A 15,174-nucleotide genomic window follows, 5' to 3' on the forward strand; every position below is an offset into this window, starting at 1 on the left:
TGCTAAATTAATTATACACAATAAAAGTAGGGTAAAAAAAAAAAAATAGAAAGAAAGTGCTGCTCAACAATGACACCCACCCACAGCTAATTAGAATATCTAGAATATGATAATGAGCTGTAGTGTGACGCGGTGACGCGCTTGACAGGTTTACCGCGTCGCGTTTGATTGACATGTATAATAACCCTATGATAATAACACTTCAGTCAAATACATGAGTCAAGTCAAAAATGAGCGCATGCGCAGTGGGAATGACATCTAACAGCGTCTGCCAGTGTGTGATGAGAATACACCGAATAAATAACAGTGTTCTCGAGCAGGACAGAAGAATAACAAGTGTTCAGATATTTTCATGATGAATAATTAATGAGGATAAAAAAACAGAAGTGAATAAAGGCGGCTGTGAGGTTTGAGAATGAATAGATCGATATATGAAGGGATTCCCTCACCGACATCAATATCAATATCAATATCCACTATCACAATCACAGTTGGTAAATATAACAAATCATGAGGTTTTCACAATTACCCTTAATTTAGACGTGTTATATTATCACACAGCATCTTTAAATACCCAACCAAAAACCGAAGGAAAATACAATATTTAGTCTATTTACCAGATTTTCCCTTGTGTATTAATTGTCAGTAATGACACATTACAGAAAAGGCAATAAATAAATAAGAAATGTCATAAATGAAGCCATATTTGGTTTATTTACCTCAGAAACGTCCGTGCTCGTGCCACACCGACTCCAGCATCAGCGCTCGCGCTCACGGTGCATGACGGGAACGTGCGGGACTCGCCGCATTAATTTACTCGCATCCGATTGGACGAACAGTCTCATCCTAATGAATATTTAATGAGAGGTACATACGCGCGCATGCGCAGAGCCGGAGGGGTGCGCTGCCGCTGCTCAGGATCTGATTCTGCACTAGTGGAAAAGATGTAAAGCTTCTTCGATTCGATTAGTGGACTGGAAATATGATTGAGAAGCAAGACGACAGTTTTATCTGTGTATTTGTGTGTTTATTCCGCTTAAAGTGGACTATTAGTGCAATATCACAGAACATAATAGTGCTGCATCAGATTTCACACATAAATCAGACATTGACCAAAAGCAGAAAAGCAGCACCTGTTGAAAACAAATGTTCATAAACGCATTCTGTGCCAAATGTTGATTATGTGAGAGTAAATGATGCTGGATAACACAGTTAGTGCTTTTATAAACAAAACAAGTACAAACACTACATCTGTGATAGTGTACTGGTTCATATTTAACATGTCAATAAACTTAGAATTGTCACGAAGCAAAAAAAGTCACATCCTGATATCCTTAAACATTTGAATAACTTAAATTTTCAAACTCGACTGATAATGTTTTAATGAACAGTCGAAACACAAATATTAGCCGTCGAGAGCTTGTGCTAATGCAACTTGACGCATATTGCTCACATCACAACACATTTCTTCTTCTGCGCTTGAGGATTGTGTGTGTTTGTCCCTGATGAAGAGCTTGCCGTGTGATCGTGTGGAAGGAGGCGGCTGTGGTGAGAGGAAAGCGTGGAGGAGCTCGGCACGGATTCGCTGGAGCGAGACCAACTCTGAGCGGTTCGGTTCACTCCCGCTGGAAGAGACGGCATGTTCCTCACGGAATACTTCACTGTGCTCTGGGATCCCATGGACAGACTGGACTCATCTATGACACCCACACTCTGATGACACAGGGAACTCTCAGCTCTCCGAGCCGTCAGAGCTGGATGGAGAGGCGTTCTAGGAGCATCTGAGACAGGAAGTGCAGGGGAAACAGGAAGTGCAGGGGAGGCGCTTTCAGCTGAGTCAGGAAGTGCAGTAAAGAGGCGTTTATCTGAGACAGGAAGTGCAGGGGAGACAGGAAGTGCAGTGGAGACAGGAAGTGCAGTAAAGAGGCGTTTATCTGAGACAGGAAGTGCAATGGAGTTGTATTCATTTGAGACAGTAAGTGCAGCAGAGACAGGAAGTGCAGGGGAGGCACTTTCAGCTGAGACAGAAAGTGCAGTAAAGAGGCGTTTATCTGAGACAGGAAGTGCAGCTGAGATAGGAAGTGCAGTAAAGAGGCGTTTATCTGAGACAGGAAGTGCAGCTGAGATAGGAAGTGCAGTAAAGAGGCGTTTATCTGAGACAGGAAGTGCAGCTGAGATAGGAAGTGCAGTAAAGAGGCGTTTATCTGAGACAGGAAATGCAATGGAGGTGCATTCATTTGAGACAGGAAGTGCAGTGGAGGTGCGTTCAGCTGAGACAGGAAGTGCAGTGGAGGCGCGTTCATTTGAGACAGGAAGTGCAGTGGAGGTGCGTTCAGCTGAGACAGGAAGTGCAGTGGAGGCGCGTTCAGCTGAGACAGGAAGTGCAGTGGAGGCGCGTTCAGCTGAAACAGGAAGTGCAGTGGAGGCGCGTTCAGCTGAGACAGGAAGTGCAGTGGAGGCGCGTTCAGCTGAGACAGGAAGTGCAGTGGAGGCGCGTTCAGCTGAAACAGGAAGTGCAGTGGAGGCGCGTTCAGCTGAGACAGGAAGTGCAGTGGAGGCGCGTTCAGCTGAGACAGGAAGTGCAGTGGAGGCGCGTTCAGCTGAGACAGAAAGTGCAGTGGTGACACCCACAGTTGTGTCTAACGTTGAACTTAAGACCGTAATGAGAGAGTCTGATCCTCCGGAGAATGAAGTGTGTTCAGAATTCGGACCCTTGAGTGAGCTGGCGGATCCAGAGTCGATGATGACTGAGGTTTGCTCTGGTTCTGTGGCTTTAGAGGTTTGCCTTGTTTCTTTTGTGTTTTCCTGAGCGATCCCCGCCGCTAGAGAGACGTCACACGCACCAAAACCCGACCGCACCACCTCAAAAATCCTGTTCTCCTCCTCGTACGTGATAAGAAACTCTGGGTAGATCTGAGACCTGTCAAACACCACAAAGATAGAGGGGTCACGTGGATCATCGACACAGCTGTCGTACAGACTTCCTTCAGCGCGTTTGGCCGGAGGCTGGCGAAAACGAGCCGCTCCTCTGGTGTAGTGCCCGACCAACACCCTGCACGCGAACACACGCCTCACTGCAAACCCATCAGTCCGCCCGTCCCAGTACCTGGCGTCCTTTGAGAAATAAATCCCTGACAAATAAGGGGGGAAATGAGAATTTACAAGCAAATTTGCTTTTTAAAACTTTTCAGTTTGTAATGGGTTACTTGTTACTTTACTCGTTACATCACAAAAGTAATCTGATTACATAATGCACGTTAATTGTTACGTGTTACTTTACTTGTTACGCGTTACTTGTTACATCAAAATAATCTGATTACATAATGCACATTACTTGTTACGCGTTACTTGTTACGTGTTACATCAAAAAAGTAATCTGATTACATAATGCACGTTACTTGTAATACGTTACTTAACTCGTTACATCACAAAAGTAATCTGATTACGTAATACACGTTAATTGTTACGTGTTACTTTACTCGTTACATCACAAAAGTAATCTGATTACGTAATGCACGCTAATTCTTACGTGTTACTTTACTTGTAACGCGTTACTTGTTACATCAAAATAATCTGATTACATAATGCACATTACTTGTTACGTGTTACTTGTTACGTGTTACATCAAAAAATAATCTGATTACATAATGCACGTTACTTGTAATACGTTACTTAACTCGTTACATCACAAAAGTAATCTGATTACGTAATACACGTTAATTGTTACGTGTTACTTTACTCGTTACATCACAAAAGTAATCTGATTACGTAATGCACGTTAATTGTTACGTGTTACTTTACTTTACTTGTAACGCGTTACTTGTTACATCAAAATAATCTGATTACATAATGCACATTACTTGTTACGTGTTACTTGTTACGTGTTACATCAAAAAAGTAATCTGATTATATAATGCATGTTACTTGTAATGTGTTACTTTACTCGTTACATCAAAAAGTAATCTGATTACGTAATGCACATTACTTGTTACGTGTTACTTGTTACGTGTTACGCGTTACATCAAAAAAAGTAATCTGATTACGTAATGCACGTTACTTGTAATACATTACTTTACTCGTTACGTCACAAAAGTAATCTGATTACGTAATACACGTTAATTGTTACGTGTTACTTTACGCGTTACATCACAAAAGTAATCTGATTACGTAATACACGTTACTTGTTATGCGTTACTTTACTTGTTACATCACAAAAGTAATCTAATTCTTTTGAATGAATTGAATGAATAGCTTTATTGGTCACTAGTCACAAGTACCAGCGAAATTCCGCCATCAACCTGTCCATACAAACATACATACAATATGACAAGGGGGTAGACAGGACAGGAAGACAGAGCATTTTAGGAAAGAATACAGCATAAACATGAGGAGAGGTGAGGAGAAAAAAAAGGCTACCCCCAGACTACACTCCTGTAAGGAGTCCAGTTTGGGAACAGTAAAAAACACCTCAGCAACCCTAACCCTAACCCTAATTCCGTAATGCACGTTACTTGTTACGCGTTACTTTACTTGTTACATCAAAGTAATCTGATTACGAAATGCACGTTACTTGTTACGTTACTTTACTTGTTACGTGTTACTTGTTACGCGTTACATAAAAAAGTAATCTGATTGTGTAATGCACGTTACTTGAAATGTGTTACTTTACTTGTTACATCACAAAAGTAATTAATTACGTAATACACGTTACTTGTTATGCGTTACTTTACTTGTTACATCAAAGTAATCTGATTACGAAATGCACGTTACTTGTTACGTTACTTTACTTGTTACGCGTTACATAAAAAAAGTAATCTGATTGTGTAATGCATGTTACTTGAAATGTGTTACTTTACTTGTTACATCACAAAAGTAATCTGTTAAAAAAAAACTGGACGTTCAGGGAACATTCAGAAATACTGTTCTCATATGTTAGCAAAACGTTCTTAGAACATATTTTAGTTAGCTGGGTTCTACTTGTGATAAAACATACCCTTTCCATAAGCTGCTGCATCAACCTCCTGAAAGTCACAGTTTCTGTGACACACTCCATCGACAAGAGAGGATCTGGTGCCATGGAATAAAAGCCACTCGCGGTATTTCTCATTGTTTGCAATTTTCATTTGTTCTTTTTTCCTGCAGAAAAAGTATGTTTATGCAAATAAAACTTGGATTAAAGATTTGTGCAAGATAATCAGTTCTTTTCAACAGGCCTGAACTGATACCCACGTAATGAAGTTTTCCCAAAGTTCCCTGTTTTGCACACGCTCGATCTGTCGGACAGTAAAACCCCTCTGAGTTTCATTGAAGCGCTTCTGGACTCTCACATAATCTCTGTGAGACGGCGGCAGACGGACTCTCTACAAATAAACAAAAGATCTGTTTTATTAGAGAGCAGTGATGATGATGAAATTACCAAGATCGTTACAAAAACTTGCACTTTGGAACCTGTTTCAAAGTTTGTGTTCTCGAGCTCCAAACACTGTTGTTGTGCAAATGAACGTCCAGAACACATTAAAAGTTTCTGTTTTCTGTTAGAGAGGTGTGTGTTAGCGGCCCCTAAGTTAATAACTAATGATCTTTACAACGGAATTGAATCAATAAAACTAACTTTAGCTGGACAATAACTTTATTCTAGATCTGCTGTAAAGCCAAAACAATCTCTGTTACTTTAATTTCCAATTATCACTGTGAAGCTGCTTTGAAACTATCTGTATTGGTAAATACGCTATATAAATGAAGGAGACTTGACTTGACAAAAAACTGAACCTGAAATCCAGATTTAGGAATCGCAGTATGGTCCCAAAATCCAGGAACACCTTTAGAAAATTGAGTCTTGCTGGCACTGCAACCTCTGGAAAACAAAGATCACACAGAGTAACACAAGACAACAGTCAGAAGCATAACATCAACGCACAGGACACTTGTGAGCGCCGTCACCTCGCTTTAGCCTTCTGGACGTCGCCCGATGAAACAAACGCGGGCCGTCGCCTGACGGGTCTCTCTGTGCCGCTAGCTTCATTTCGTTGTTTCATGTCTGTGAACAAGATTATCAGTGATGTTCAAATGGTAACACTTTACAATAAGGTTCATTAGTTAACATGAACTAAGAATGAACAATACTTGTTCAGCATTTATTAATCTTAGTTAATATTAATTTCAATATTTACTAATACGTTATTAAAATCAAAGGTTGCATTTGTTAACGTTAGTTAATGCACTGTGAACTAACATGACCAATGAACAGCTGTATTTTTATTAACTAACATCAACAAAGATTACTAAATACTGTAACAAATGTACTGCTCATTGTTAGTTCATGTTAGTAAATACATTAACTAATGTTAACTAATGAACCTTATTGTAAAGTGTTACGTTCAAATCTGAAACCCGCACAGAACACTGGCTTATAACAACAAACCTGTGAAACTGAGCTCATAGAAACGGTTTCCGGCTGTGAACTTGATCCCAGAATCCTCCTGATTCTGCTGTAAATACTCCTGATATTTCTGCTCCAGCGTCTCACTGCTGACTGAAGACAGTCGGTGCATCTCTGCCTGAGGAAAGAAACATGTTTATCAGCAGCAGTGATGGGGTAGGTTGCTTTTAAAACTATTATGTTACAATATTTCATTACTTTCATAAAAAACTAATTATATAGTTACTTTTTACGGAAAGTAATGCATTACGCTCTCTTCCAGACCTTGCGGGTGTTTCTTTACTGAGAAAAAAATCACTACTGTATAAAGCAAATTATTTAAACTGAAAAGTAACTTGCATTACTTTATAAATTTACACATTATTTGAGTTACTTTTTTTTTTAAGTAATTGGTTACATCAAAAATCTGGGTTGATCTGATTACGTAATGCACGTTACTTGTAATGCGTTACTTTTCTTGTTACACCACAAAAGTAATATGATTACGTAATGCACGTTACTTGTAATGCGTTACTTGTTACATCATAGAAGTAATATGATTACGTAATGTACGTTACTTGTAATGCGTTACTTGTTACATCACAGAAGTAATATAATTACATAATGCACGTTACTTGTAACGCGTTACTTGTTACACCACAAAAGTAATATGATTACGTAATGTACGTTACTTGTAATGCGTTACTTGTTACATCATAGAAGTAATATGATTACGTAATGCACGTTACTTGTAATGCGTTACTTGTTACATCATAGAAGTAATATGATTACGTAATGCACGTTACTTGTAATGCGTTACTTGTTACATCACAGAAGTAATATAATTACGCAATGCACGTTACTTGTAATGCGTTACTTGTTACACCATAAAAGTAATATGATTACGTAATGTACGTTACTTGTAATGTGTTACTTGTTACATCACAGAAGTAATATGATTACGTAATGTACGTTACTTGTAATGCGTTACTTGTTACACCACAAAAGTAATATGATTACGTAATGTACATTACTTGTAATGCGTTACTTGTTACACCACAAAAGTAATATGATTACGTAATGTACGTTACTTGTAATGCGTTACTTGTTATACCACAAAAGTAATATGATTACGTAATGTACGTTACTTGTAATGCGTTACTTGTTACATCATAGAAGTAATATGATTACGTAATGCACGTTACTTGTAATGCGTTACTTGTTACATCACAGAAGTAATATAATTACGCAATGCACGTTACTTGTAATGCGTTACTTGTTACACCACAAAAGTAATATGATTACATAATGTACGTTACTTGTAATGTGTTACTTGTTACATCACAGAAGTAATATGATTACGTAATGCACGTTACTTGTAATGCTTTACTTTACTCATTATGCATTACCCCCAACACAGATCACCAGAAACGATTTGCTCATTAACACTTTACGCAGACGAATGCAGTTGATCAAACATACTATTGATGCGTACTGAATCCAGCGGTTGTACTCGTTTCTCCAGTACCAGGTCCAGGAGGTGGTGAGTGGCATGACGTCGGGAAGAAGCGCAGAGGATTTTGTAGAGAGACGCCGGACCTCGTCCAAACCCAGAGTCATTTCCTCAAAATAAATGGGCTCGTTTCCAGAACTGTCCAGGAGCAGAAAGACGTCATGCATATTATTCATTCAGTTTTTTCCATAGACATGGAGGTTGCATTACAATATATAAGTTATATAACACTCGTGTTTCGAAGGTGAACGAAAGGAACGAAATGATTTTCTGAACCATCACGCATACACACCTGTGAATGTTGGACGGGTCACAGTAATCACGCTCAATCTGTTGACTGTTGGGTAAGTCGTGCCATGTTCGGCCCACCTTCACCTCCCACTTATAGGGCATTTTAAAGTGTGTTTTGCTGCACTCATCTGCTGACAGAAACGCTGATATCTGAATCTCACTGGTCTACTAATGCAGTGTGTTTCAATAACAACCCAACATTAAAAGATGCACAAAGCAATAAAGAGCAAAGTGCCTTATTTTCTGTTCACACTGTGACTTCTTGCATGTGTGTATATGTATTTGTTATGAACAATGTGGTGTTAAAATATGACTGGAATTAAAAAACAGCTGGTCCGGTACAAGGTGAATGCAGTTCATCAAGTGTTTTGGTTATGTATTTAGTGAGTAGCTTTATAATATATTCAGTCAGTCGATCATCGTCACCAAAAAAGACAATAATATTCCATAATATAATCGATTTCAAAGCACTATCGTATGAGAACATTTGAACTGAACTGATCTAAATAATGACACTTGTTATTTTAGATCTGAATTCATTTCATAATTGATGAATTTTGCAACATTGACACTCTATTGAGGTTGAGTCGAGTTGAACTTGATTGTCCTGTTCTGTTTGTCACAACTAAACTGAATCAACACAAAACACAAGTGAGTTGAATAATGACACTATTGTTTTCTGTAGAGCTGCCACATAGAAACACCCTAGCAACCACATAGCAACACCCTAGCAACCACCCCGAGACATTATCACACACACGTACCGTCTCCGCAGAAGCCTCTGACGAGAAAGGACAGGCAGATCTCGTTCTCTGCAGACAAGATAAAATCAGAATATGAGGCAAATATTCTCCTTGCTTTAATAATAAACCACACTGTAAACCCGAACATTCAAAATAATTAATTGGTGTGAGTAGGACAAACTTAAATTAAACTAATTAGTTAAGTCAAATGAACTTTTATGAGTATTTAGCACTTTCTTTGCCTTTCAAGTTCACAGAACTGATATATTTTAAGTAAACTGAACTGTTTCATTGTTTTGAGTTTCATGAAAATATATCTTTTAAATTTAGACGAACTTAAGTTTAACTGAAACTGGGCTGGGATTTCTATTTCCCAGCATGCTTTGCCCATAGCACTCGAAAGGGAGAGTAAATGCTAAAATTAAGTGTAATATAATGCTGTTGTTTTTTGTGCAAGATTAATGTTAAGTGAGAGATTTAGTAGTGATTAATGTTTTGTTATGCTAATTTAGCAGAATTTCCGTTAATGTTGGTTTTAAGAGAGTTACCATCTTGGTTTGAGAGTAAGTGTGTCTAAAGCATTATATTGCTGCACTCACACAACAAGTGCTATACAATGCTATTGTGAACATGTTAGCAAATTAATAAGTTAGCATTTATTGAACTAACTAGTTATAGCTAGCTAAGTTTATACTAATACAAATATTCACATTGATGTTTACATGAAAATTTAAAGTTAAAAGTATGAATTAGTGTACTCAAACATTTCAAGTTAAGAACGAGTCAAATGTAAAGAGTACAAAATAAAAACCTGCCAGTTCTGCTTAAACTTGGAATATCTTAACTTAAAAATTTTAGTTTTGCCAACGTATTCGGGTTTACAGTGCACTCGATCGTGCACACACACACACACACACACACACACGCCTCGATTTGTCTCAACATGAGGACAGGAGAGCTGTCAGTCAACAAATGGGAAAACAAAGAAACTTGCGTTACTTATTTGAATGCGTTACTTCACTAGTTGAAAGAGTAATCTGATGACGTAACTCAGTTCCACACAACCCTGCTCCCAGCACACCTGTGTTAGTCTCCGGCTGGATCCTGCGGGTCCGGCCGCGCTCCTCGCGGGTCTTCAGAGCGAGGATGTTGCGGTAGATGAAGGGAAGCTTGTCCATCAGCTGATGAGACACTCCTCTGGAGAACAGGACTCTTCTCACGCGAGGCTCGTGGAAGTCATGGGTCCGGGTGCAGTCCGTGCGGCCGCAGCGTCCCCGGATGAAGTCCTCGCACACGTGCAGTCGAGTGCACTTCTCTCCGTCGGGACACAGCCCGTCCGGCCCTCGGCCTCGGTTGAACATCGCACACACCTGTGATGAAGAAGACAGGATTCACTCATGACAGTAAAATAGGGCGTTATAACTCAATCTCCTGCAGTATGTCCTCTCTCAATCAGTAGAACATGTGGGTGACACCCAGGCATGCTGGGAAAAAAAATAAAATACCGTCATATACCATGAAACCAGGGCTGGGTATCGATTCAGATGTTCCAATTCGATTCACAAGCTCTCAATTCGATTTTATTTCATTTCGATTCTAAATTCGATTTCGATTCCAGATTCGACTCAATGAATATAGATTTAATACAAATCCTATATTTATAAAAAAGAACAGTGAAGTTTACAAGTGGTTAATTAATAAAAAAAATGAAGAGCCACAAACCTGTATATTAAACTCTATATTTCAAATGCATACGATGAATAGACAGGATTTTGATGCAAGATGAAAAATTTATCCTGAAAGTCGGAACCGTCGCACGCCTTGATCAAACTGGATCAGGTTATTTTATGTCTAAGATAAAACACACATCTCCCAGCATGCAAGCTGCAAGCCTATGGACAGTGGAGGAAAACTAACACTGGCTTTTGGGTGATTGATAAATAAATATGGGAAAAAAATCAATTTGTGGCCTTTGAGAATCGATGTTGAATCGACCACATTTTAAAAAACGATTAATCGAACAATGAATGTTTTTGCCCAGCGCTGCGCTGTGACTGTGAAGGAATAACTGATCATGTGATCGGCGGCTCACGGGGGGGAGAAGCCCGCTGTCGGACTGCAGTAATAACACACGCAGATCCTCTCGGCTCAGACGGGTCATGTGATGCGCTCCCAGGATCCTCATGTTGTGCTCGGATCGCAGCTGCTGGTGTCCAAAACCACAGCCGTGCCTTAGACACACACACACACACACACACACACACACACACTTAGTCACACAGTCCTGTCTGAATGGCCTTCATCTGTGGAAACTCATTTCCATCACAAAAGAAAAACATTACATAATGCATTTTACTTGTAATGCGTTACTTTACTCGTTACATCATAAGTAATCTGATAAGAAAAAAAATCATACTTTGGTAAATCATAATTATGACATAAAATGTGGAAGCTTATTTCCACCAAGAAAAAAAGAAATTCTTTAGTAAAGCTTAATTATGACATAAAAACAAATCATAATAAAAAGTGAATAATATGACATTTTAAGTCATAATTATAACATAAAAAGTTGCAATTATGACATGAAGACAACTTTTTAACATCATAATTATTACTAAGTAATTAAGCATGTTATCACTTGATATGTCAACATCAATTATCTCAGTTTAGACTTTTTAGGTGCCGTTTACATGACACAGTTTTTAACTAAATAAGTAGCCTAAAACATTTTATTCGCTTTTGCCCGTTCACAACGGCGTTTCGGGGGGGGGGGGGGGGGCTGAACACGCAAACTTTTGAAAACGGGTTTCAAAGTGCACATTTTTGACAATTATACCGATATCGTCTCCGTGACGTCGCCATCTACTGGCCTGGCAGCAAAATACAGCGTTTTTAATAGTTATCGCGGATCCGTGTGAACGGGATCGATTAGACAACGCTGTGGTCTGTATGCTAATCTTTTCAAAAACACAAAGGAAAGACTTTTCCATTTTTAAAACATTGTCGTGTAAACATAACCTTAATTTCATTATGACTTCGTTTGCCATAATTCCTATTTTGTAATCTGATAATTATGACTTGGTATGTCATAATTTTGACTAGGCCTATTTATCTCATAATGACTATGATAATGACTATGATAATGAATTTTGACTTTTTATCTCATAATTATAACTTAGTATGTCATAATTTCAAGTTTTTATCGCATAGTTTCAACTTTTTATCTAATAATTATGACTTTTTTATCTCTTAATTATAACTCATGTCATAATTTCGCATTGTTTCAAGTTTTTAATGTCATAATTCTGACTTTTTATCTCATAATTATACCTTAGTATGTCATAATTTCAAGTTTTTATCGCATAGTTTCAACTTTTTATCTAATAATTGACTATCTCTTAATTATAACTAAGTATGTCATAATTTCAAGTTTTTAATCGCATAGTTTCAACTTAAGTTGAAAAAAATTGATAAAAATTATCTAATAATTATTACTTTTATCTCATAATTATAACTTATGTCATAATTTCACATCGTTTCAAGTTTTTAATGTCATAATTCTGACTTTTTATCTCTTAATTATAACTTAGTATGTCATAATTTCAAGTTTTTATCGCATAGTTTCAACTTTTTATCTAATAATTATGACTTTTTTATCTCTTAATTATAACTAAGTATGTCATAATTTCAAGTTTTTAATCGCAGTTTCAACTTAAGTTGAAAAAAATTGATAAAAATTATCTAATAATTATGACTTTTATCTCATAATTATAACTTATGTCATAATTTCACATCGTTTCAAGTTTTTTATTTCATAAATATGACATTTTATCTCTTAATTATAACTTAGTATGTCATAATTTCACGTTTTTATCGCATAGTTTCAACTTTTTATCTCATAATTATGACTGTCATACTTTATACTTGTTATGTCATACTTCTGATTAGTATGACATTTTTTTCATGACGTGGAAAAAAATGTGCTTCCATATTCATCAGATCACGTGTTTATATCTTTTCTCTTGACTGAATGTATGAAGTGTGTTTGAATCAGCTGGTGTTTCGCTGATGTTTTAGTGGATTGTTCAGATTGTAAAGTGTGTTTGTGCATCTTTCTTCATCATATGTTGTTATCCAATAAATTAGATTTTAAAGTGCTGTGACAACTTGCCCCGAGTCGTCCCTCGGTCTCCACACACACCTGGTACAGCGTCCCGTCATCAGCTCATATTTGCACATGTGAAGGTCTCCACAGGACAGCTCGGCACACTCTCTCCTTCGACACAGTTTGACGTTAGCTTGGGCGAAAACCTCTTTACTTTCGTCCCGCTGTATGACTGTGAAGGCGCCGCTTTCCCGCAGGATTTTATCCAGGGAATTCTGAGGAGATATTTCTGTCAGGCCGAATGAAATGTCCAGGAGTCGCTCGTAATCCATCGCTCCGTGATTCCCGCACAGAACCTGCAGGATCGTGTCCTCCGCCATGATTATTGAGTTTATATACGGGTCAGAGAGGGAGTTTCTCTCTGAACACTGACTCCAGATCAGCACCTGATGGGTTAACTCTCTCTTTCAGGAAACGAAACTCACGAGCAGAAATTCAAAACAAAGCAAAGGCCCGTATGCTTTTTATTTATTTATTATTGAACAAAAAGCACAGGGATACAGTATCAAGCACAAAAAATAAAATAAAATAAAAATAAGACCAGTAAACTCAAAGTAAAGCAAGGCAGTTGATAAAGGATATGCCAGGAATGCTCTTAAAGGTGCAGTGTGTGATTTTTAGCGGCATCTAGTGGAGAGTTTGTGAACTGCACCCAACAGAAGTTACGGTGGCCGACAGGAAGTGATGTCGTCGTCTGAGACAGCAGAGAGTAGCCAGTTAAACAATGAGGTTTCTTTACAAAGATCTATTATGATGTTTACTTTATTATTCAGTAAAACGATGTTATTGCGAATATTATTGTGACTTGTTCATCATTGTGTCAGTGTTTTATTCGCTGACTTTAGCTCGCTTCTTGACACGAAGAACAACATAGTGACGAAACGCGTTTGTCCGTTCAGGGCCACCGTAGAAACATTAAGTAAGGTCTTTATACACCACTGAAAACACAGTTATGTTTATTATATCGCATCTCTGTCGACAGATCCTCCTAAATATTACACACTGCACCTTTAAGAATAGTCTTAAACTTTGACTTAAGTGTCAAAAAATTCTTAGTAAAAGTAAGACTTCTCTAAGAGTAGATAGGAGACTTTTATAAGGAAGCTTATTCTTCTTTATGAAATTTTAACATTTGACAAACAACGAAATGCTGTGTTACCGCCACCGACTGGTATGGAGTGTGTGGATCAAAATGACATACTCTCTCCCTGTAGCGGAGATAGCGTGGGTGCATGGGTGCGGCTGCCCCAGGGCCCCGTGCCAATTAGGGGCCCCTCAAACGCCGCCGATCTTGCGTCACTGGGCAGGAACGGGCCCTCGACAAGTGACACATTACACGGGGCCTTGGCAAAGTAAAATATTGCCGACACATTAACTGTAATTATGAGCCCGAGCCCGATTTAGACCCAACCATTTTAATACGTGGGCTGCAGTGATGCGCGGGTCAATGTATAAACAAACCGCACCCGACCAACGTTTTCAACTAACCCGCCCGCAACTCGGACCGCAAAAAACGAAAAAGAAAATATTGTACCCGACCCGCTTCCTGACCCGCATTTTTTTTAAAGTCGTTATAATGCTAATCGTAGCGTCTTAATATAACTTAATATTCTAATTTTGTCAAGAATTATAAAAAATCGTCAATATAAGCTCATAATTTGTACTAAAATAGTCTAAATGTTTAGTTTTAAAAACAGTTTTAAAAAGCTGGCTATGTCTATTTTGATGTTTCTGCGCAAGTTCAGCAGACAGTGTGGTTCGGGTTTGTTCCGATCAGAGCTCGTGAGCGGAGAGCGCATTTCTGAATAGCCTATTCCGCTCCGCTCACGGTCGCTCGCCCAACCCAGATGGCCTGCTGGTTCGAAAATATGTGGAATAAGGGCTGCCTCCGACTAATTTTTTTTCTAGTCGACTAGTTGTTCATTTAAGCCATTCGTGGACAAATCGCCCCTTTATATTAAATTAATTACTTAAATAGGCTAGCCTACAGGAATACGCGTAATGACCGCACGCATAAAGCTTGCCACAAAGAACCGGTTAAAGT

The 15,174-nt window shown here is 38.4% G+C and overlaps 2 protein-coding genes across 2 annotated transcripts in view; both read right to left on the reverse strand.

Annotated features, from left to right (window-relative positions):
• Positions 1-794, reverse strand: part of syn3 (synapsin III) — a 67,260-nt gene extending 66,466 nt beyond the window's left edge. Inside the window, exon 1 of the mRNA XM_079870160.1 lies at positions 720-794. The gene's annotated coding sequence lies outside the window, so the exon portion shown is untranslated. The remainder of the gene's footprint in view (positions 1-719) is intronic.
• Positions 795-1,133: 339 nt separating this feature from the next.
• LOC307157744 (uncharacterized protein) overlaps positions 1,134-15,174 on the reverse strand; it is a 29,225-nt gene continuing 15,184 nt past the window's right edge. The window contains exons 13-24 of the mRNA XM_079869663.1: positions 13,167-13,534; positions 11,058-11,196; positions 10,047-10,335; positions 8,987-9,034; positions 8,224-8,350; positions 7,901-8,069; positions 6,422-6,557; positions 5,941-6,037; positions 5,770-5,854; positions 5,230-5,360; positions 4,994-5,136; positions 1,134-3,131 (exon numbers count right to left, since the gene is read on the reverse strand). Coding sequence (XP_079725789.1) covers positions 1,450-3,131; positions 4,994-5,136; positions 5,230-5,360; positions 5,770-5,854; positions 5,941-6,037; positions 6,422-6,557; positions 7,901-8,069; positions 8,224-8,350; positions 8,987-9,034; positions 10,047-10,335; positions 11,058-11,196; positions 13,167-13,534 — 3,414 coding nt within the window. The 3' untranslated portion in view covers positions 1,134-1,449. The remainder of the gene's footprint in view (positions 3,132-4,993; positions 5,137-5,229; positions 5,361-5,769; positions 5,855-5,940; positions 6,038-6,421; positions 6,558-7,900; positions 8,070-8,223; positions 8,351-8,986; positions 9,035-10,046; positions 10,336-11,057; positions 11,197-13,166; positions 13,535-15,174) is intronic.

Source organism: Squalius cephalus, assembly GCF_949319135.1.
Source record: "Squalius cephalus genome assembly, chromosome: 4".
Taxonomy (NCBI): Eukaryota; Metazoa; Chordata; class Actinopteri; order Cypriniformes; family Leuciscidae; genus Squalius; species Squalius cephalus.